The sequence below is a fragment of the Emys orbicularis genome, chromosome 19 (assembly GCF_028017835.1).
Source record: "Emys orbicularis isolate rEmyOrb1 chromosome 19, rEmyOrb1.hap1, whole genome shotgun sequence".
Taxonomy (NCBI): Eukaryota; Metazoa; Chordata; order Testudines; family Emydidae; genus Emys; species Emys orbicularis.
Window position 1 is genome coordinate 21,555,684 of NC_088701.1, and position 23,205 is coordinate 21,578,888.

Sequence of the window (23,205 nt, forward strand, 5' to 3'; positions counted from 1 at the left end):
ACTTCCCAGCCCCACACCAACTTCCCTTCCTCTGCGCCTCATGGCCACTCTCCCCACACAGTCAAACTTTCTCTCCTAGCCCCACCTAAGGCCCCTAAACCTCCTCCCCACCCCAACACCCCCAAATACTGCACTCGTTACAGACCTCTTCCCCAAATCCACCCTACACTATATACCCCCACCCCTCACCGCCGCCCTCCACCCAAACATACCTGCATCCCCAACCCACATGGCCCACACACCCCTCTCCAGCCCCACACCAGCCCCATGGACCCCCCTCCAGCCCCACACCACAGCCCCACATACCCCCTCCAGTCCCAAACCACAGCTCCACATCACAGCCCCACATACCCCCTCCAGTCCCACACCACAGCCTCACATACCCCCTCCAGCCCCACATCTCCCCATCTGCAGCCCCACAGCCCCCCTCCAGCCCCACAGCCCAGCCCCACACACCACCCTCTCCAGCCCCACATCTCCCCCTCCCCACCCTGCACCCCAGCCCCACGTGACCCCCTCCAGCCCCACATCCGCCCCCAGACTACAACTCCCAGGCTGCCCCGCGCGGCCGGTATCTCGTCGGCCCCCGCCCTCCCCTGACGCTCTCGCGAGATTGGCGGCTCCTCCCTGAGTCCCGGCCCCGGTGACTCCAGCTCAGGCCCCGACCCGGCCCCGCCGCCATGGCCGAGCCCAAGTACGCGGAGCTGCCCGGCATCGTGAGTGCGGGGGGGAGGGGTGGGGATAGCTGGGGGGGTTGGGGGGCTGTGGGGGGAGGGGAGGGGATAACTGGGGGAGGCAGTGAGTGGGTGGGGGTAACTGGGGGGGCTCTGGGGGCGGGTGGTTGGGAGGGGTGGGGATAATTGGGGGGCGGGTGGTTGGGAGGCTGTGGGGGGAGGGGAGGGTGGGGGTAATGGGGGGCTGTGGGGTAACTGGGGGGCGGGTGGTTGGGGGGCTGTGTGGGGGGAGGCAGTGAGGAGGTGGGTGGGGGTAACTGGGGGGCTGTGGGGGGAGGGGTGGGGATCTGTGGGGGAGGGTGGGTGGGGGGCTGTGGGAAGAGGGGTGGGGTAACGGGAGGGAGGCAGTGAGTGGGTGGGGGTAACTGGGGGGGCTGTGGGGGGAGGTTGGTGGGGATAACTGGGGGGAGGCAGTGAGTGGGTGGGAGTAACTGGGGGGCTGTGGGGTAACTGGGGGGAGGGTGGTTGGGGGAGTTGTGGGGGGAGGGTGGTTGGGGGAGCCGTGGGGGGCGGAGTCACTTCTGTCCCTGGAGCCCCCTGTGCTGTTGGGTGCTCCCCGCCGAACCCCGGTGCGTGGGGGATGTTCCCGAATGGGGCGTTGCGGTTTGATGCGAGTGAGGGGGTGAAGTCCCAGCCTAGCTCCCCCCAGGGCGCTGCTCTGTCTCCTTCTCACGGGGCCCAGCACTTCCCCTGGCACCCGATTTTAGCCCCCCGGACCTCCTCGGCGCCAAACTCTGGGGCTTCCCACCGTTCTCCTGGGAGCTGGTTTCCTGGGTCTCCCTTCCCACCCCGCAAACACCGGCGCTTGCGGTTCCTGCTCTGGCGTGTCAGAGCGTCCTTTGTACGAGGTAAATGGACCCTGAGCACCTGCAGCGGGTTCCACGTCTCATCAGGGAGGCAGTGTGGCCACGCGGCTAGAGCACCGGACTGGGACCCAGGAGACTTGGGCTCTGTTCCTGTCTCTGCCACTGGCCTCCTGAGCGTCCTTGGGCAAATCGCTTTCCCCTCTGTGCCTCAGTTTCCCATCTGTACAATGGGGATAGCAACCCTGCCCTCCTTTGCAAAGTGCTTTGAGGCTTCTGGATGAAAAGTGCTGGATAACCGCTAGGGACTGCTGTCTGCAGAGACACGTACAGAACTGCTGGCGTTGCTTAGTCTAGCTCTGGGGTGATGTTGTCATAGGTGGGAAAAATAGGATGCTGTTGCTAAGATGTTTGTCATGCAAATCTGTATGTCCTCGTTATAGGGTTACATGTGTCTGTCATTTGGGTTAGCCCAAACTTCAGAACGTGCACAGATTAATGATTGGCAGTGCCAGGCACCAGCTGGCACAGTTGAGGCCTTCTCCCCCAAATGTTAGGAACTGCTTCCCTTTGTGAAGGAAGCAACGTACTTCCTGGATGTTCAGTACCCCCACAACCCACCTTTTAAGATCCATGGGTCCTACATGTGCCCATCACAATGTGTGGTGTACCTCGCCCAGTGCACCAAATGCCCCAGTAGCAACTATGTGGGTGAAACGACACAATCGCTACGCTCTCGAATGAACTGGCCCAGAAAAATGATTAAAGACCCACCATCTCACCCGTGGGTGAACACTTCTTCCCAAAGCGATCACTCCAGATCTGGTCTTGTCCTTGAAGGAAACCTGCACAACATCTACAAACGACCCTGGGAGCTTAAATTCATAACTTTGCTAGACGCTAAAAATCACAAACTTAATAGAGACACTGGCCACTTCACTTTGAACGGTCCCTCGAAATAAGTGCTAACTACTCATGCTAAGCAATCCGTTCCACCTTGTATTTAGCTGTGACGCTCTGAGTACATTTCCCAGACCTGAAGAAGAGCTCTGTGGAAGCTCGAAAGCTTGTCTCTCTCACCAACAGAAGTTGGTCCAATAAAAGAGATTACCTCACCCACCGTGTCTCTCTAATATACTTCCTGGAAGCAGACGTGTTCTCTGTGTACCTGGCGGTGTGAGGCGGGCACTCGCTTTGGGTGCTATTCTTTGCAATAAGAGCTGCGTCTGTCCAGAACTGCCAGCTGTCCTGACTATAACGCATTTGTGCTTCTAGGCCAAGAACGAGCCAGACGTTTACGAGACTAGCGATCTCCCAGAAGACGACCAGGCGGAGTTCGATGCGGTAAGGTCGTGTGGAACGCAACAGCTCTCTGACTAGCGTTGTGGTTGGAGGGCCGTGATAAGTGGGTGTGCCAATCCCGAATCATTTCCAAAGCTGCTTTTGCCCAAATGACTCCGGTAACTGTGCCGTATTGGGTGTAAAACTCCAGCAGATCTGGGTAGCTGAAAGCTCATAAAATGGTACTGTTTTCAGAATAGTTCCTAGCAAGGAAGGTGCGACAGTCCTCTTCTAGAAATGCTGCCCTCATAAACATCTGTTAAATCCTTTTCATCATCCCAAAGGAGAACTTGCGTAAGGCTTTGGGGAAGGAAATCTCTGAAGAGGCCCTTTGCTTTTCTTCATCACTTTCTTCCAAACTGGAATTGGGTCTAGTGGCAACTGGAGAGATTATCTGCTTTAAATACAGTTGAGCTTGGTAGTCAGAAAGGGACTGTTCTCCCTTTGACGTGAGGTGCTCACCACGTTTGTTTGGTTAAATGCAAGATAGTGGGGTGGGAGTGGGTTAAAAATCAGATGACATCTTGGCATTTTATTTTCAAACTACAAATATATATTTGGGGAATCCTGGAACTCTGGTCTATGAAATATGCCTTTGGGCTTTCCTTGCCAGGCATAACACCAAAGAGAGATGGCTTTTCTTGTAGCTAGTGAAGCAAATCCGGCTGCTGTACATTCTGCAGTCGGGCTGTGGCTGTATGTATGCCGTAGGGGTTTGGGCAACAAACCAGAACAAAACCCCACTGTTGCTAACACTGGGGAAGTCTCGGTGTAGGCCAGGCTTCTGTAGCTGCTGACGCTTTAAACGCCTTATTGTCTAGCTGCGCAGCGCCAGGGCTAAGCAACACGGTGTCAAACATGGAGGCAGGCTCTGTCAGCGCTCCCGGCAAATGGAAAACGTTTGCCAAAAGCCCTGGTGTAGATGAGGCTTTGAGGACTAGAAATGACAGCTGGCCAAACCCGGTCCTGATTCGAATGCGTTCTCTTTCTGATACGAGAGCAGCTCTGACGCTGCCGACCGTTCTTCAGTGATGCCTAATGCACTCCCGTGCCCCAGGAAATCCACACCGTGGCTTTGTAGCCTGCATGAGGCTGCCCAGGGGAAAACGCCGACTGAAAGCGTCCATTAAACTCTCAGTGTTTGGGTCTTGCGCCTAGTTTGGCCTGAGCCCATTGTAAAAGCAAACGGTCTAACATCTCATCGCTGTGGGGAGCGCAGGGTCTGTTGAGCCTTCTGCGGGAGCTGTGCTCAGCAGGGGAATTGCAGAAGGTACATTGGCCTCATGGCGTCTTGCTTTAGAAAAGGGAGTTTTCAGGGGTGGGAAGGAGCTGACTAAAACGCCCGGGAAATGCAGGCTGCAGGCACTGAGGGAACACTAGAGGCTCAGGGTTTAAAGCATCTCAAAATAGCAGCAGGAATGGGCGTGCCCTGGAGACAGTCTCATTAACGGGACGTGGTGGGTGCGGTGCTGGGGGTCGCAGGCTGAGCTGTGCACCACTTTGAAACGCGACTCCCCGCATGCTGCCTGCCTGCCAGGAACAGCTTCTCTTGCCCCAGCTGTGTGCTGAAGGTGACAAAAAGCGGTGATAGAGGAGCAGTGAAAGCCAGGACTGAGTGATGGCTTTGCCTTTGTCATCCCTGCCCTCAGATCAATGCTCACGTACCCAGGGGTGGGGCGGATCCACCCTGATGGGAATGAGAGGCCGCGGGCAGGTCGCTGGCCCTTTCTGGGCCTTGGTTTTCCCAGCTGTAAAATGGAAAGGATCTTTTCCCACCGCCTGGGGTAACATTTACAAAATGCGTTGCAATCCTCTGGCAATCGGTGCCCTCCAAAGCGCAATTGGTAGCTTGAGAGAGAACGGGTGAATTTCCCTTGCTGAGCAAAGACTAATGTCATACGGGTGATTTATCGTGACCTATCGCCAGCTGGGAGTTGAGGGTTCTCTGCCCTGCTTTCGAAGTCCTTTTCCTCCCAAGTCTCAGGCCTCTGAGTCGGAAGCTTTTAGCAGGGCACTGTTTAGTCAAGGAGTAGCTGCCATAGCATGGCCTAGGGTTGTGGCATCTTGTTGCGGCCCGGAGCTGTGCCCGGCTCGGGCGCCTGGACGAGCGTGAGAAGGATTGCGGTCTGTAGCATTTGGAATCTTGCTGGCGTTTCTGGTGCAAGTGACTAGACCAGGAGCTGGGAGAAAAATCGCCCGGTTTTGATTGAAAATGAGCTTAAAAGCAGCAACCCAAGTTGGAGACACTTCTGCAACAAACCTGGAAAGTAGGTCAGCACTTGGGGGAGACGTGGGTCTTTCTGCTCGAATCAGCGTCAAGGGCTTGGCTGATTCACAGGAGCAGACAGAAGGGGCGTTAAAAGAATGTTCTCCAAGGTGGGGGCGGTAACGAACACCCTGAGTGGCCATGTTGTGTAGCACCCACAAGGAAGCGAGGGGGTTCCCTTCTCTGCAGCTCTCGCGGCCTACCTGAGGGTTTAACGTAAGCAGGAAAGTGGAGCCGTGAGGACTAGGCTGGCTTACAGATACGTGGTGACGGTGGGAAACGAAGGAGTGTGCGCATCCTCCACCAGCCTCCGATGTAACGAATCGCTTCCCTCATTAGTCAGAGGTTTAGCTTTCGCAGTGCAGCGTGTTCCCCCCCGGTGCCCTTCCCACTTCCTCCAGCTCGGGCTTGGATCTCTGCAACGAAGGGACCACACTTAGGGGTCTGGTCAATTGCCTCTTTGCTCTGACTTCGCACTAAGGCTTCCCCCTTCCTTAGCTTCCTGGCTGTCCTACCATCTTCTCGGGCTGCGAGTCCTTCCCCTCCATCATGTTGTCACGGACTCACAGATCATGCCCACTCTTGGCCCCGTGCGGTCCGTGGGGGGTGCCCCTTTCAGTGAGACAGCCCTTCTCGGGGGTCCACTCTCTCCCAGGGTTAGGCCCCTCCACCTCCTGTAGCCGCACCTCTCTGAGTCTTAGTATGTCTGTATCTGCCGTGGGCCTCCTCAGGGAGTCCCCTCGCTCTGGACCCCCGGGGCCTCCACCCCCCGAAGGGGTTGATGCAACCCTGTTCTCTAGCCCGGAGCGACTCTCAGCCAATGTAACACAGGAGGGTTTATTGAGAGTTGAACACAGCACAGGAAACTCTCAGGGCCTCAGGCCTGGCCTCCCTCAGCACAGCACATCCCAGTCTCCCCAGGTGGGCTCTGCCTGCTCCCCCTCTTCAGCCCAGAGCCCCCCTGCTTCCCAGCTGGGCATCTGATATCACTGGCCCCAAGCCCCGCCTCTGTCCATTGTCTTCTCTCCAGGTGAACAGTCGTAAACAGGGTCGCCTGGGCCTCCTCTCCCCTCTTCTGTCCTCTGGCCCCCTCTGGCTGGAACTGGCTGGTTAGGTCATGGGGTCCTCTCGTCACAGCCCATTGTCCTCCCACTGGCTGGAACCAGCTGTGACTCCTGAGCTGGGCATCTGGGTCGCCAGGTCACCAGTCGCTGAGGTATCCGTCCTCCAGGCCGTTGGCTGGGGTCCCAAGTTCCCTCTCCGGTCCTCTACAACAACAAACTCCCTCTCCCCTCACCTCATTAAACCAGTAACAACCAGGGAAACTGAGTCCCACCCCCTCTGCATGCAAACCATTGGAAAACAAGGAAAAAACAAGAAACCCCCCCACTTCGTCACACATGTACACTGAACGCAAGCGCTGTCGGATGCCACAGCTCAGCCTTTAGACTCTCAATCAGATACCCCTCTTGCTTAGCCCGACTCTTTGCTACTCCGTTGTGCTGGAATTTCCCTGAGCCCTGGGGTCCGCGTGGCGTACAGGGGCAGCACTGAAGAAGCCCTGTCCCCGTGCGTGCCAGGTTACGTGGCAGTCAGATAGGTGAATGGGAGCTGTGGGTGCCCAGCAAGGTGCCCCCACGTTGATTTTGTCGCTTGCCTTTGGCGAGAGGGTTTGAGTCACTCGGGCTTTCTCTGGGCAACATGCTCTGCAGTGAGGCTCCAGATGGAAACGCCATTGCAGGGTGGCTGGGAGCTGGCTTGGCTTGGCACACTCAGTTATCATTGGCCTACCTGCGTGGTGCTGTGTCCGGCAGTGTGGTCAGTGTCTGTGTTTGTGTGGCGCTCGCGATTGCTGCTGGCATGTTAGCCATTTGAGTTGGCGCAGTCAGGAGACCAGGGTAAATGAAGGTGTAAACTCACCACGCTTCTGGAGGCTGGTCAGAAACCAGGCGAGTGAAATACGGAGCAGGCCCCGACACTGCTCCGTACCCGATGTGCAGGGCAGGCAATTCCTCTGCAACCCATGGCTGTCCAGCCACCCCGGCCCTGGCACACGATCCTACTCGAGAGCAGGATTTCACCCAAAGAAACGGCCCGCTTCTCCCAGGTTCTCTCTGCCGTGCTGTGTGAGAAACGGGCGCCGAAGGCACGGGGTGGATGCTGGCCCATGTGGGATGGCTGTTTTCCCAGGCCTGCTGCTTCGCAGCTGGGCGCATCCCCGTTGTAGAGAACTCCACAGAGCTCGGCCATTGACTCTGAAGTGGGAACTTCCCACGTGGAAGCACAGCGGTTTTGTGGCTGCTCTCGCCCCGCCTGTGTCGAGGCCTTCAGAAGCTGGGATGGAGACCATGCCCCATTGGGTGGCCCCGTCTCTCTTTAATGGCCTCCTGCCTGTAGCCAATTTGCCTCCATACTCCCGAGGTCTCTCTCAGCCTGCCCTAAGGGGGCTAAAACTGAGCCTGTGCCCAGCCCCACGTCCTTCTCCAGGTGAGCAGCGGGAGATGCTGGTCTACCCTGGGAGCTGGCTCATTGTCCTGCTGAGCCTCACTGGCCTAGAGGGAGCTACGCCCAGGGACCGGTTGTGCCAATAATCTGACTATGGACCCAGCCCCGGCATTGTGGACTAGAGACCTGACTTGTAAATTACACACCCGTATTAAAACAACACACGCTCAGACGTTTCTGCCCAAACCCAGGGTTAGCGGCTCGTTTTTCCCCTGAAGAGGGCACCTGCACTCCTAATATGACCATTTTTATATTCGTTTCTATGTAGCTTTTAATTGGCTTATGAAATTCATTTTCCTGGCAGCATAATCTGATCCAGCCGCCACGTGTTACCCCTGCTGCAGCGGGGATAATTCGGTTTTTAATTGCTAAGTCTAATGTACTTTTCTCCAAGATGATCTTTCCCAGAACAAGCTACGGGCCTTTTGCTGGCTTCGCCGCTGGCAAGGTTTGGTGGTTTGCAGTGGGAATCGAACAATCTTGCGAAGCTTGGCCATGGTGCTGCATTTGGAACCAAATCTGTCCTTGCACCTGTGCTGAGAGGTTGCTTGAAGCGTGGGGCTACTTTCACTGGTGCTCTGGGCTCCAGGCTATTCCTGGCTGCAGGAGTTAAGTCCCCAGTCCCCATAGGCAAGACATGCTTGACGCTGAAGCCTTCAGGCTGCTTTTATCCTTAGGAGCAGGTGCATGTTCTTCTGAGCTCCAGACTTAGCGATTAAAGCCCAGAGGTTTTAGGGCACCGCTGCCTTGTTCACGTTCTTCCGTTTCCCCTTGCCCATTTTGAGCCCCGCATGCGTGAGCTGGTCTCTTGGTAAATAGATCTCCCCAGGACGGTTCTCGCTACCTCTGGACCTGAAAGCTGCAACGTTATCGCTGAGACTAGACCTTGGTTCAGTGGAATTCTATTTCTGCCGTCCCTTTAAACCAATTTCAGCCCGATGTACTAAATGAGATTCCAAACCCGGGAGCCTGAGCAGCGTGTGCAGACGCGAGACGCCCCTTCCACCGTATGAATCCAGGGCCACTGGCCGGATTAACTTGGCGGTATCTAATGCAGTAACGCCCCGCGGCAGTGCCCTGCTGGTGTGCTCTACGGTGTTTTTATTATTGTCTGCTCGAAGGGCTTAAAAGAGAGACTAGATTTAAAAAAATAAACAAATCAGCGTTGAACTCAATTTAAAATGAATTGCCCCAGGTTAAAATGCCACAAACGGTGTCTGAATTGGGGACTTTCAGCTAGCTTAGGTTTTTTTCCCTCCCCTGCCAGCAACAAATTAATGCAAACAGCAGCCTCGGCCCAAGTCAGTTGGTAGCAGCTGCTGTGAGCTCTGTATGCCCGGAATGGCACCTTGGCCTGCTTGCTTCGGAGAAACCAGCGGCAGCCTGGCTTCTCTGGGCGTGTGCTGTGCGTCTGCGACTGGCGTCTTCGAATGGCAACATGAATTAATGATGCTGAAGAATTTCCAGTTGCCTCCCTAGCTAGTGCACTTTGGGTATTGCAGTGAGTGCTTTCGAGCGCAGCCCGTAGGGCGGGGCCGTCCCTGCAGCTCCTCAGACAACCCCTCCCGTTTTGGGGTACCAGCTAATACTGCTTTATTGTGTTGATTGACTGTTGCGCAGTTGAACTTACCTGAGTTTTCCTAATGCTCTTCCCCCCCTGCCTTTTCACTACTTTGCCTGGATTCTAGTTTGCACAAGTAAGACCATTACAACGCTTCTCTTTTGCATGCTTTGGAATTTGATTTTTGCATGCGGATAAATCTGCACCGCGCTTTGTTGTGAATGTAGCTAAGAGTTTTAAATCCCAGTCGTTAACCGCCCCCCTCCCCCCAACTTGTTGAACTCAGGGGGGTCTGATTTCAAGATGATTGTTGGGTTAATCAAGGTACGGGTGTGAAATTGGCGTGGGGCCCGGGGCAGCGTTCTCTCTCCCCGCACTAAGGCATGTAGCCGGAGCAGAGGAAAACGAGGAATTGGACGTTGGTTTTAGCAGGAGGAAGGTTTGGTTAATGGGGATTTCTCGCCTGGAGTGGGAAAAACAAAAGAGGAGCCTAAATCCAGGCTAGTGCACCCGCACGGTGCCCTGCCGAGGGCTCTGGGGGCTGCGTGGCAGGCGCCCCGGGGTAACTGGCATGAAACGGAGCAGACTCGCTGTCCTGCTCTAATATAAAGGGGTGTGCTGGTCCCAGAATGCAATGTAGCCTTTCAAAGATGGTACCCAGCCCAGGTCCCCCTCCACCTCCTGCCATGGTTACTGCAGCCTCCTCTTCTCTGACACCTGCACCCTCCCGGGACGCTTCTCTTCCCGACCATGCAAACTAACCATCTTCCTCGCCTGGGGATCGGGCCACGTGCCCCCCTCCCCCGAGATTTCCCACTGCCCCCCACCCGCCCACTTCATCGAGTTCAAGCGCAGTCGGCTGCTGCCCCTGGCTGGGCGCTAGCCCTCGCCCGGTCAGCCGACGGCTGCTGTCCCTGGCCGGGCACTAGCCCTCGCCACGTAGCCCCGTGGGGTGCTGTCCCTGGCCGGGCACTAGCCCTCGCCACGTAGCCCCGTGGGGTGCTGTCCCTGGCCGGGTGCTAGCCCTCATCCGGTCAGCCGACGGCTGCTGTTCCTGGCTTTCCTCATCCTACCCCCTCGGGCGTCATGCCTGAAACGCGATGGTAAGATGCTTGGGGCTTGGCTCTCTGTGTCGGGAGGCAGCCGGGCATTGTTATGACGACACAACCAGACTGCTTGGGTCAGACTGTAACGTGGCATGCTGGGACCTGGAGCCTGCGGGCTGCTTTACTGTTAAAGGTGAAGGCTATTGTCTGGCAACACGGTGATAGAGAATGAAACCCCCCCCCTAGAAATCCCGTCCTCTGGTGAAACAAATCCGACTGAGGCCTACTTAACAATTCTGCTCTGCAGGTGCTGCCATGGGGAGCCCAGGTGACAGCTGGGGCAGGACACAGGGTCTTTCCTTTTTTTTTTTTAATCTGTCCCTCAATTTGTAATCCCTGCAAGGTGGCCCGCTGGGGTCTGTGAGGGCCCGGCGTTGGGGGTGGTTCTTGGTGGCCTGTGTTTATTTCTGACAATCAGAACGAACAGTCAATCAGGCGGTTTAATGACCTCCAGCTAAGGGATTAGTGTAACCTCTAGCCTGTGAAATGGCAGTGGTAGAGCCTGGGTATCCTGGCATGCCCCGTCTGGCCACCCGAATCTCTGGGGGAATCCTTGGAATGATTGAGGCGCCGGGTGGGGCCCGCTTTCCAATCCGCTGATTGCTCTGGTGGTTTAATGGCGATCGTCTCTCCGGGTGAGTACGTTCCAGCTGCAGGCTGGCTGGGCGCTCTGGAGGTGAAAAGCCCACCGTATCCTTTTGGACTAGCTTTCCCTTTCATGTCCCCCTGTTTTCACGGCAGCGCCAGGAGCCGGCTCGCCCCGAGGAGGAGAAATGGTGCTCTTAATCCCTTCCTCCCCCGAGAAATGACTCGCGCTCCTCACGGGCTGGGTAAACGCGGCTCTCCCTGCGGCCGTTCCCGCACCGCCACTGTGGGTGGCTCCGGCCTTTGTCTAGGAGGTGGAGGGTGTTTCTCCGCATGTCATCTCCACTGGGGAGCATCCCGTGAGCCTGTGTCGCTCTGGCCTCCGGCAGAAGTCTCCTCTCCTGAGGAGCGTGCATGGATTTTGTTGTTCCAACGGATCTTTTAACTAAAACCCCTCCCCCCCCCAAAAAAAACCTCCAGATGGTAGCCACCGATTCTGGGAGAGAGTCTGGTCTACTGGTTAGAACAGCTGGGGCCCGGGAGCCGGGTGTTCACACCTCTGACTGTGACTGTAGGCAAGTCAGTGCCCCTTTTTGTACCTTCCTCCATTAGCCCCATGGGACATTTTGAGGGAATGGGGGGTGTTGTGTGCATCACACCTGAGCTCGGCAGTTGCTGTTGTGTTACCTCTGGGAAGGGCTTGGGGGTGACGGCCTGAGGAGAAGGTGCGCAGGTCGGGGGTGGGCCAAAACACCCTGCAAAAGGTGCCTCGGGGGCACCTCTGATTAGCTTGCTGAAAGCTGGAACCTTTGTTCCCAGTTGCTCAGTGGACGGGGTCTCAGCGTGGGCCCCAGATGCCAGGCAGAACGACCCTAGTTTAAGCCATGGCTAAGTGCTGCTGATCTCTGAGGGCATCAAATGGCCCCTCTGACTTCCCCCCTCGCTTTGGTTTGGCCGAGCAGCCGCTGCCCTCCTGGGCGCTCAGGGTGCGGATCCAGGGTGGCCTCGGGCTCCTTGCTCGACTCCCTTGTCTGCGTGAAGAAGCAACCCCAGCGGTGAGTGCAGCTACGCCACAGCTCCCCTCGCCTGGCTGACTGCAGTGTGTGGAGCCAGCCAGGTGCCCCCAGCAGCAGCATGGATCTGGGCAGGGACCTGCTGTCGCTTTGCCCCTCCAGGTGGCCAAGTCAGGCAGGTGTCAGTTCGGAGGTTTCCCTCTCAGCTCCCCCTCCCCAGTGTCTCAGGCTGGGGCCCCAGCTTCCCCTCCCCAATCCAGTGGCAGGTGGGTGCTTTCCTGGTCCCCCGAGGATGCCTTGGGATACTGGCTAGTCTGAGCCCTTTCCCGTCCTCCCCTATGAATGCTGCCGTCCACCTGTACGTGGGGAGACCTGGGAGGGCGCAGCATCACTGCCACCCAGCCGTAACCGGCTGGGCCAGTGCTCCCGCAAGCCAGCTCCCCCAGGGCAGCTCCATTGGCTGAGCCCATGGGGACTTCTCTTTAGCATCTGGCTAAAAGTCCAAAGGAAGAGTCTTTAAGCCTGAACCGTTGGAGGCTCTTAGCCGAGAGCTGGGGGGCACCTGGCCCCACGCCATGGGGGTTTCATCTTCCACAGACGGGTGCTGGCTCCATTCCAGGCTTTGGCTCTCTCCAGTTCTCTGATGTCGTGTTTCCAGGGTGTTCTCACGAGCTGGGAACTCCGCTGGGGTGAAGCTGGTGCACAAGGCAGGTCGGAAGCCCCCCCCCCCACCCCGGGTGTCCTTTTCATCTTTTCTGTAGACCTGCTCCTACCCCGGCAGCAGGCACCGGATATGCCTGAAGGGGGCCGGGCTGGGGGATGGCAGAGTTGCCCACCCTCTGCAGAAGGCAGGTGGTGAGGGCGTTGGAAAGAGAACGCTGGCAGGAAACCCCTCCCAGCCTCCCCAGGGTGAAGCAGTACCTCTTGGCAGTCCAGGTGCGAGGTGATTCTGGGTCCTATCTCGTGCTATGCTCCAATTCCAGTGGCTTGTAGAGCAGGTAATGCCTAGCCCCCTTGACCAGCCACACGCAAGCCGGCTAGCGGAACTAGTAGCCAGAAGAAGGCATCTCCTTAGGGGTCAGGCAAATGCACCCCCCTTTGGCTCTCCCCCCAGGCTGGCTTGATTCAGGTGCACCGCTTGGCGTTCACTGAGGCCCCATCTTGGTTTTCACCCAGCTGCCTGGTTGGTTGGCTGAGGTGGAAGGAGGCCAGCGGTTTGGCTCCCGGTGACTCGGTGAAGGATTAGGCAGGGCTTGAACCCGGGTCTGTTGTGACCTCTAGACCACAGCCGGCCTCCTGCTGCCCTGGGGGAACAGCCGTCGGGAGAGCAGCAGAACAGAAAGCAGAGGGTGCAGAGACGCTGGGCACCAGCAGCTCCCTGCCTGGCTTTCCTGGGGCTGGCGGGAGAGTGTCCTCCAGACCACAGCTTCAGAAATGGCCTCCTAGAGATGATGGGGGTGGCGAGGTGGAGAATTTCCCTGCTGCTGCTATTAATGGCTTTGAAAATGTCAGCCTAGCTGCCCGCCTAGGCGGAGGGGCTGCTGTGGAAAGCCCCTCCCTGCCGTGCCCTTGCATCCGGGCGCCTGCCTTCGAGGGCGTCTCCTCCGCCGCGATCCCTTCAGCTAACGTGGGTATTTGTCTGCTATTCCCTGAGCTGGGAGGGGGGGAGAGCTGCCTCTGTGCGACCCGTCAGACTTTTCCACAGCTCCCCCTCAAACGCTCCTTCCCGTCCCGCTGCTACCAGGGGCCACCATCTGCCATTGCAGCTCAGTGAGCTAAGCCCCCGTCCGTGCACACGCCAGCCCGGGAACAGCCAGCCGTTCAGAAGCTAAATTCACTGGGGCCCTGCAGCGGGAGGCGATGGAGCCCCTGGGCGCGTTCTGCCGGCGTGACTAACACCCGGGTGCCGCTGGCTGAATCCCGCTGCTCCACGTTTGTCCTCTCCGAAGCTCCCCAGATCCTCGTAGCTGCTAGGAAAGCGGCAGTGGTGCTAGTGAACTCCCCTGCCGCGGGCCGGCTGCTAGCTTTGCGAGATGGGGGGGTCCGTGCGTGGGGACTGTGTAAACTGGGGTGTAGTGCATGTGACAAGCTTCTAATACGATTTTTGTCTTTTTCTCTCCCCCCCCCCCCCCATTCCCTGCCCTCCTAACTTTTCTTTGACTTTCTCACCTCTGGGAAAACGCAAGGAGCTGGTAAGGAGCCTGACCTCTCGTCTGCTTGAATGTTCTGCTGAGCGAGCAGCTGCTGTAACCTTTTGTCTTTACTGACCCTCGGGCACCAGAGCAAAACTTGATTGCTGCCCCGCCCCCCTCCCCTTGCTGGGGGTCTCGTAGCCAGGCTGTTCCCATCACTTCTAACCACTGGGCATTATTACTCCCCAGCCCGAGACCAGCGGCTCCCAAACGCTCACAGTTCACGATCTGAACTCAATGGGCCCGTCAAGCTCACGTGCGGCCTGCAGTTTGGGAGCCCCTGTCCTGGCCGGCACGAAAGCTCCGAGTCACCGTTCGTAATCTCAAATGGTCGTTACTGGCACCTGCCCAGCCAGCAGTCATGAGGCCTCCTTTCCCCGGCGTTCCAAACGCGCCCCAGCCGTTCATCGCAGCCCCACGTGCTGGAGGCTGAATTCTGTAACGGCATCTAAAATAGAGCAAACCCGGATTCTGCCCCCCCGCGTTCCAGGACAGGGGCTGGCGGAGCTGGAGAAAGCAGCACGGGGCTAGCTCTGAGGAGCGTCCCCTTCATTTTAATGGCTGCTTGGTGCCAATCGGGTCCAGTGGGCGAATCCATCTCGAGGGACTGAAACTGATCGCTGCCCCTTGACTCCCCAGGCCTGGCCCGGGCCCCCGTTGTGCTAGGACCGAGAGATGGCCCCTGCCCCAGAGAGCTTCATGATGCTCAGTAGCAGATTTTTCCAATATTAATAACTTGGCTGTTTAAAAGGGTGCCAGCTTTAAAGCCTTCAGCCCATTCGACGTAACCTAACGCGAGCAAGCGTCTCAAACTGGACAGCTCCCGGGGTTTCCCTCGAATGTCGAGATTCAGCCCAGCGAGATTGGCCAGGGCTGAGGTCGAAATGCCCTAAAACCAGTAGGCGCCCTGGCAGATTCTGAACGTGGAGGGACCATTCCCCGGCGGGGACAGTTTGGGTTTGTAACCTACTTCGGGGGTCCCAGCTGCCTCGTTCGACCCTGTGTTTAAATGTTAGGGGTTTTACAAGCTGGTTAGTTACCGTGGAGTGCAGAGCAGGGCAGGGTCCCGGGACCCAGGCCCCCGACCAGGCAGCCCCGGGCGAGAGATAAAGACAAAAGGTTTCTCTTTAACCTTGATTAACCTGCCTTTGGTGTTCTCCTAGCACTAACCCCTAGGCGGGCGGGTTTCTGCCTGGCACTAACGCTCTCTGTGCGCGGGAGAGGCTCTGCTCTGGGCCTGACCCTCTGAAACTGCCTGGTGACTGACTAACACCCTCTGAGCACTGAGCAAATCCAGGTCAGCAGCCCCCAGCCTCCGCACAAATCCCTCCGCCAACATTCAGGCCTGCGTCCGAGCCTAGGCCAGTGCAGGAGGGGTAGGTTCCTGTGCCTGCGTCTAGCGCCCCCCTCCTTCCCCCGGGGCCTGCCCCGTCTCCTAACCCCTGGAGAGCTCCATGCCCAGGGGCTGCCCCGTTCCGCGAGCCAGGCCGATCGCCAGACGGGCTTGTTCCCAGTGCGGAAGTCAGACTCTCATCATCCCAGGGCCGGCCCCCTGCGGGCCGTTAGGGGCGAGCCGAGGGCTGGGCTCCGTGTGCCGAGATCGAGTCCTGCGCTGGGAGGCAGGAGTCGCAGCCGGAGAGTTTGCTGGGGCTTCCCTCCTGATCTGCCGCGGGGGCAGCCCTCTCTGTGCAGCTCGGTGCCCCAGCCGTGTGCTCCAGGCCGTTTCCTTCACCCTGCCCGGCCTGGGACTCTCCAGACCTCTGGGGTTGGAGCTCCGGTTCTTTTCACGGCTTCAGGGCGATCCAGCCACCTGTTCAGACTGAGCTGCCCCCTGTCGCCTGTACAGGCCCAGGGCCGGCAGCTGGGCATGGAGCGGGGGATCCCACCCGAACGCTCCCTGCGACTGCAGGGCCGGGTCCCGCTGGCTGGGGGCAACCATGCGAAGCGACTCCCCAGTGAGCTCTGAGCAGGACCAGCCTGGGAGGAGAATTGTGCAGGGACCCCTAGTGAGAGAGAGGGCAAGACAGGCTGGGGTGAGTGACCCCTGCTGGTCGCACAGGGGAAGCGGCCCAAGAGGCTCCTCTAGCCCTCGGGGGGGCCACGTCTCGTAAGGAATAGCTCAGCAGGTCTCTGATACCAAGAGCCAGTCACCCCAATCCAGGGTGACCTGTCAATCCATGGCCACGTCCCGCTGCTCGGAAATGCAGCAGGGCGTCAGCCGCTGCGTTGACCGTCTGCGTCTCCTCTTGGTTGCACCACGGTTTGCTGGCGGGAGGGGGCATGGGTGGGGGGTGGAGTGAGCGTTCGCAGCCTGGCGGCTCTGCTCCCTCTCTGCCTGTTGGTTGGGAGCCCCCGGATCCCAGCGCAGCGTCTTTGCGGGTAAAACCCTCCCCGAGTCTCCTGTCGCTCAGAACGGCCAGTCTGCAGAAAATGATTTTCCGTATTGATTTCCGTGTCAGCATTTACAAAAGAGCCGGCCCTGCAAGCCCACGCCCTGCGGTCCTCTCGCGGCCCAGGGCTCCTGGCGAGGCTCCACAGGACTGGCTGGTGCTAACGAGACCCAAGAGCATGTTAATGTTATCCTGTAGCTCCCCCCTCCCAGTGATATCAGAGCCCCCCTTTATCTGCAGGGACTTCGGAATAGCCCCCGAAAGCTTGGGCCAGAGGCAGGGCCTGAGCTGAAGGCTTTGAAGCGGTGGGCATTGAGCAGGCCTGGCTGGTTTGCACGCCTGTCACCAGGGGCTATTTAAAGGGGGCCCAGGCGGGCCCCGGCCAAGTTATTAACATCTGGTGGACTCTGTTCCTCCCCGGGGCGAGGGCAGCTGTGCGCCTCCTGCAGCGCTAAGGGCCCGTCGGAGGGCGGGGGTGTCCCTAGGGAAGTGCTCTCAGCTGTTGGGGGGGGGGTGGTGGTCCCGGTGTCTCTAACGCTGGCCTGTCTGCACAGGAGGAGCTGACGAGCACCAGCGTGGAGCACATCATCGTCAACCCCAACGCTGCCTACGACAAGTTTAAGGACAAGAGAGTGGGCACCAAAGGGCTCGGTAAGGCTGGCCCGGGGGGCGCCCGTCTCCTGCATCACTTGGGAACGGTGGGAGGGGAGGCACCAACCAGAGCGACTGGCCGGTGGCAGAAGTGAACCGGGGGCATCGCTGTTGTGTCCTTTGATTGGTTTGTGGGTGGGGGGGCACCCAGAGCGGCACAAGCTGCTGCCTCCTGTCCTACCCCAGCTGCCCCAAGTCCTTACGGAGAGCCAGGGAGCACTGAGCGTGCCCAACGGGGGAGCCTCCCATGGGGGTCGTGGCCCAGCACTCAGCCGGGGGCTGGTTTAACGTCCCCCAAGCAAATTGCTCTCTCCTCTCGCTCTGCAGACTTCTCGGATCGCATCAGCAAAGCCAAGCGGACAGGCTACGAGTCGGGGGAGTTTGAGATTGTAAGTAACCGGCCTGGTTCTGTCGCCGTCTCGCTCTGAGGTGCGCATGGGGAGGAGGGTACCGGGCACGCTCAGTGGAGAGAGAAGAGCTGAAATCGGCACCTTCGTCCTCCCGCGCGTCCCCCGAAGGGAAGTTAAACCGTCCCCCGAGCCCAAGGGCCCTGGAGGCCAAGCTGGGCTCCCCCCCCCCGACCCGAGAGGGGTCTCGCCACTCCCTCCCCTGCTGGCTGCCTGGGCAGGGACCGGACTCCACGACCTTCGGGCCCAAAGCGGGTGTGACGGGCTACTGCCCCTGCCTGCCTGTAGCTGGTTTCTCGAAGGCTTTGGCTGTGCTTGTCACTGGCCTGGGGGGGAAGGAAATGCCCCTCCCTTGGAATAAAACCCAGCCGTGGTGAACCCCCTGGCTCCCCTCCCTCTGCCTGAGCGCGTGTCGCCCGCTGGGGAGCACACGGGGAGGGGCTGCGGAGCAGGAGGTATGGTCACCCTGACGCGACGACGCTCCAGCACTGGGCAGGGCGTCAGGACCCCTCGTGGCTGCTGGTGGGGAGCGTGTGGCCCTCAGGAGGTGTGAATTTGGCTCGCTCAGCTTTGGCGGGCCCATTTCAGGTCCTCCTCGGCTCTGAGGCTGGGTTTCCCATCAGCCTCCGGTAGAGAGGCACCCAAACCCAGCCCGCCACCCCCGGGCCCGCAGCGGGAGCCCCGTGCAGAAGCCGATTCCCCGTTGCAGGGTTAGAATTCGTTGAACCAGAGCGGAGGGGCCATGCGACCTAAACCCCTCTGTGTCGTTAGCTAGGGGAAGGCACTGGTGTGAAAGAGACGCCCCGGCAGAAGTACCAGCGGCTGCTCCATGAGGTTCACGAGCTGAGCACAGAGGTGGAGAAGATACAGGTAGGAGCCACCTTGGGCGTCGTGCGCTGCCCCCATCGGGTGAGACGTCCAGGCCGTGTCCCTCCGGTCTGGTGGGAGGCAGTGGTGTCTGGTGGGCAGAGCACTGGACTGGGACTCAGAAAACCTGGGTTCTGTGCCCAGCTCTGCCACTGACCTTGGCCAAGTCACTCCACCCCTCCGTGCCTCGGTTTCCCCATGTCAAACAGGGAGCCCTTTGAGATCTACAGCTAGATCCAATTGCTCCCCGCCCGTGCCACTGGCTGGGAGCAGAATTGTCAGAGCCTTTAGCTGGGAGGCGGGGGGTCCCCGTGACCGCAGAGCCCCACGCCCCGGCTGTAACGCGGCAGCGTCTCCCTCTGCAGAGCACTGCGAAGGAGTCGGCGGCAGAGGAGAAGCTGAGCCCCGTGGCGCTCGCCAAGCAGGTCGTGGTCCTGAAGCAGCAGCTGGTCTCCACGCACCTGGAGAAGCTCCTGGGGCCGGACGCAGCCATCAACCTGACTGACCCCGACGGAGCCCTCGCCAAGTGAGCTCGGGTCGGCTGCTTCCCCGTCCCAAGTGTCCCTCAGCGAGGGAGCATTTGGAGCTGGGACGTTCCCATCCTGGGGCTCAACCTCCTTTGTGGCGACTTCTCCCCATAAACCAGGACCAAATCCCTGGCCTGCCCTGCTCTGGCAAGTGCCCGAGGCCGTATTGTGCCGGCAACATGGGGGTGCCCAGGGTGGCGGGCGAGAGAATTCAGCCCCAGCACCTCCTGCTGGAAAGGGGCCAGCGAGACCTGCTGACCCCTGGGCAGGTGTGCGGGGCTGGGGCTGAGAGGGAGCGTCCTCTCCTGAGCTCGGTGCCGCTGATCGGAAATCAGAGACCGGCTGGCCCCCCACCCCCGGGGTGCTGCAGTAAGCCGCCCCTCGGCTCCCGGGGTGCGTTTATTCCTGGGCAGGAGCGGCCTGCGTCCGGTCGATGACAGCTTAGCTGTTCACCACGGTGGGGATGGGGAAGGATTAAAACCGAGGCCGATGGATGAGAGATTGAATCCACCGGGCTGTAGCTGCCTTGGGGTGGTCGCGGCGAGGGGCGTTGGCGGGCATCACTGCAGCCTGGCCCGTTCCTCGCTGTGCCCACGAGGCTGGCGTCTCCCGGTCCCCATTAACCCCGCCGGAGCAGCAGGGCCCTGTTACCTCCCAGCTGGCGACTGCCACTCGCAGGCCCTGGAAACCAGCGGGGTCTCTTCTGTTTACCAGGCGCCTGCTCATTCAGCTAGAAGCGGCTAAGAGCGCCAGGGGCACCCCCGGGGCAGGGAAGAGCCCGTCGAAGGCCCCTGTGCCCGCAGGGAATATGGTGACCTATGAGCTGCACTCGAGACCTGAACAAGACAAATTCTCTCAGGCTGCAAAGGTGAGGCTGGGGCGGGTCTGGGTTCGGAGTTGTCTGCCAGGCAGCAGTAGCCATGCGACAGCAGAGCTGCGGGCAGGACTGGGCGCCGGGAACTCCTGGGATCTACCCCGGCTCTGGCCTGGACGATTTAGCTCTTACGTCACTTAGCTGGCGTGCCTCAGTTTCCCCATCTAATGCTTATTTACTTGCCCCCTGGGGGAGGGGGGTGTTAATACTTGAAAATACCAGCCAAGTTGATGTTTGAAAACCTGCTCCTGAGCCCATAGTAACATCACCGGGAAGATCTGTGGGGCAGGGCCCCTCTGTTCTGTGTCAGGGCACGGGGGGGCCATGCGCAGATGGTTATTTCTTGCCTGGCCTTTGAGGCTGGAAACCAGCTGGCTCCCTTGCCCAGCTTCCCGTGGGGGCCTGTTGGGTCAGACTCTGCCGTCCCCCTGCGCTGGGAGGGCTTTGGCGGGCCAGGGAATTCAGAGGCTGTGACGAAGGGTCTGGGGGCAGCAGGGAGAAGGAAGCGGGGGACGGCTTCTCGCTCTGGGGTGCCACAGCTCAGCACAGGAGCGAGCTGCCGCCAGCGACTGTCCTGGTGGCTGGATCGCACCCGCCGGCGGAGCCTTGGGCAGCAGCTGGGCCCGGGCAGCCCTGGCGTCTCTTGCTGCTCGGCCGGCGCGGGGGCAGCTCGCGTCTCGGCAGGCCGGCGCGGAGCTCTGAGCGGCCACCTGGGCTTGCTGGGCAGCGACGGAGCCCTGCAGTGAGGCACCGTTCCAGCACCACGGGCCCAGCCTTGCGGGTCGGGGAAGCAGGGCATGCTGGGGGCATCGCTGACCTCTCCTCTCGCCCGTTGCTCTAGATAGCGGAGCTGGAGAAGCGGCTGAGCGAGCTAGAAGCCACGGTGTGCTGCGAGCAGGACAGCCAGGTGAGCGCCCTGCAGGGGGATCAGGCTGGGGTGGCCGTCCAGCCCCCCCGTGCCTGGCGTGGGCGTAGTGCCCAGGGCCGGGCTGCTCTGAAATCCAGGCTCCCGGCTCCACACGCTTGCATTCTCTCTTTCTTCTAGAATCCCCTGGCGGTTGGGCTGCAGGGAGCCAGCCTCATGGTAAGCCCGAGTGCTGGGACCCAGCTAGGGAAGGGGGTTTGTTACGGCCTCGCTGGTGTCCTGTGGAGCACCGAGACCCAGGGGGGCTGTGGGCTGAGGTCCCTTCCCGTGCCGGAGGCAGCGTTTCCGAGATTGGTCTGGGGGGATGCAGCCTCCCAGGGTGACATCTGGCTTCCCCCGGTCTCGGGTGGGGCGCCCGAGCCCAGCCCCATGAGGACGCTCAGCGCAGCCCTGGCCGGGTCGGGTTCTGCTGGGCACGGTGCAGGCGGTGAACTCCCGCTGGCCGCTGCCCGGGGTCGGCATTCGTGTGTTTCAGCCCGTTCCTCCCGCCCGCAGGAAACCGTGGAGATCCTGCAGGCCAAAGTCAGCACCTTGGACGTGGCTGTGCTGGACCAGGTGGAGGCAAGGCTGCAGGTGAGCAGCTGAGGGGGGAGGACAAGCTGGCAGGCCCCCACCTCGAGCCTGCTTCTGTCGCACCTGGGCAGCTCTGGCTCCGGGCCAGCCACCTGCCCTAGGCTCCCAGCAGGGCCCTGGGGTGCAGTGACACCGGAAGGAGCCCGGCGCCCCCAGCCCGGCTGGTGGGATCCAGGGGCTGGGAAGGACCCGGCTGTGCTGGGTGTCTGCACAGGGCGCACTTGACAAATGCTTCCCCTCCGCTGCCCTGGTTCTGGGGGTCCAGGAGCACGGGGCAGCCCCTTGCCCCAGGGTCGTCTGATCACGGCCCCAGCAGGAGGCAGCGCGTGGCGTGGGTGGGTGCATGGCACAGGTGGCGAGGGACCTACCTTGCCCCTGCTGAATTGGTACCATCCTGGCTTCTGGCCCAGCCGCTGCGGGGGGCTGTGCTGCCAGCTCGTGGGTGGGAGGGGGACTGGCGGGGCGGGGGGCACCTGCTCCCCTAGGATCCTCACGTCTCCTTTTCTTCCCCAGAGTGTCCTGGGCAAGGTGAATGAAATCGCCAAGCACAAGGTGGCCGTGGAGGACGCAGACACCCAGAGCAAGGTCAGGTCCCAGCCTCCCTGCGTTGCGGCCCCGCCAATGCCATGGCAGCCAGCGCCGCCCTGCTGCGATCATCTGCACCCACACCCCTCCTGGGGTGCCCATCTAGGGCCTGGCAGGGCTGGCGTCACCAGCAGAGTGGGACTAGGGTGGCACAGGCTGCTGGGGGCTGGTGAAGGGGGGAGGGGACGGCACGCGACGCCTGGTACATTGGGCTGCCTGTGAGCTGGGGGGGAGGGTCAGCATGGGCCTTGGAGCCACCCCCTCCTCTGCCTGGCACTAACCCCCCCCCCCCATCTCCCCTCTGGTGCCACCAGGTGCATCAGCTCTATGAGGTCGTGCAGCGCTGGAGCCCCATGGCCACCACCCTGCCCGCGCTGGTGCAGAGACTGGCCACCGTCAAGCAGCTGCATGAGCAAGGTGAGGGGCAGCTGCAGGGGGGAAACGGGCTCTGTGCCCGTCTGCCCCAGGACGGCTCTGAGCTGCTGCCTATTGGCTCTTGTCCCTTCCAGCCATGCAGTTCGGGCAGCTCCTGACCCACCTGGACACCACCCAGCAGATGATCGCCAACTCCCTGAAGGACAACGCCACGCTGCTGACACAGGTGGGCATCCCAGCAACACCCCCTTCCCCCCGGCCTGGGAGCGAGTGAACCCCAGCGGCTCCCACCCCGGGGGTCCCCAGGCCGCCCCCTGTCCCAGTGCTACCCGCTCTCTGTCCCCCAGGTCCAGAAGACCATGAAGGAGAACCTGGTGGCCGTGGAGGAGAACTTCGCCAGCATGGACGCGCGGGTGAAGCAGCTCTCCCAGTGAGCCCTGTGGCCCCATACCCGCTGCTGGGGGGGCTCGCCCGTCCCTCTGCCACCCTGCTCCCCTCCCCCAGCCCCTGCCCTTCTGTGGGGGGAGGGGGCTCTGCTGCTGATGACCCGGGGTGAGGGGCAGAGCCCAAGGGAGGAAGGGGGGTGGGGCTCGCGCTCATCAACCTGTACAATTATTTACTATTAAACACTGTATGCTCGCACACCTGGCCCTGCCCCTTCCTGCTTTTGGGGGGGGGGGGCTCAGCGCCCGGCCCTGCCCCTTCCTGCTTCAGGGGGGCCTGGCGCCCGGCACTTGCCACACACCGCAGCTTTTAAATACGCATTTTAATAATTGATACAAAACACCCCAAAATCCCCGCGGAAGAGCCAGCGGCGCTCGGCCCCCCAGCTGTTAAATTAAGTGGCTCCCCTGGAAAAGCTCCAATTCCCCAGGGGCCGGTTCCAGCGTCTACAAAAGCAAGGCCCCGTCGGTGAGGGGGGGCA

General features: G+C 60.3%; 1 protein-coding gene across 1 annotated transcript; it reads left to right on the forward strand.

Annotated features, from left to right (window-relative positions):
* The first annotated feature begins 635 nt into the window (after window positions 1-635).
* DCTN2 (dynactin subunit 2) lies at window positions 636-22,914 on the forward strand. The gene is made up of 14 exons (XM_065419294.1): window positions 636-716; window positions 2,813-2,881; window positions 17,051-17,147; window positions 17,475-17,536; window positions 18,326-18,424; window positions 18,787-18,947; window positions 19,663-19,816; window positions 20,664-20,729; window positions 20,868-20,906; window positions 21,243-21,320; window positions 21,834-21,905; window positions 22,220-22,322; window positions 22,415-22,506; window positions 22,628-22,914. Exons 1-14 carry the CDS (start codon window positions 681-683, stop codon window positions 22,712-22,714), a joined length of 1,215 nt encoding a protein of 404 aa, XP_065275366.1. The 5' UTR covers window positions 636-680; the 3' UTR covers window positions 22,715-22,914.
* The last annotated feature ends 291 nt before the right edge of the window (window positions 22,915-23,205 follow it).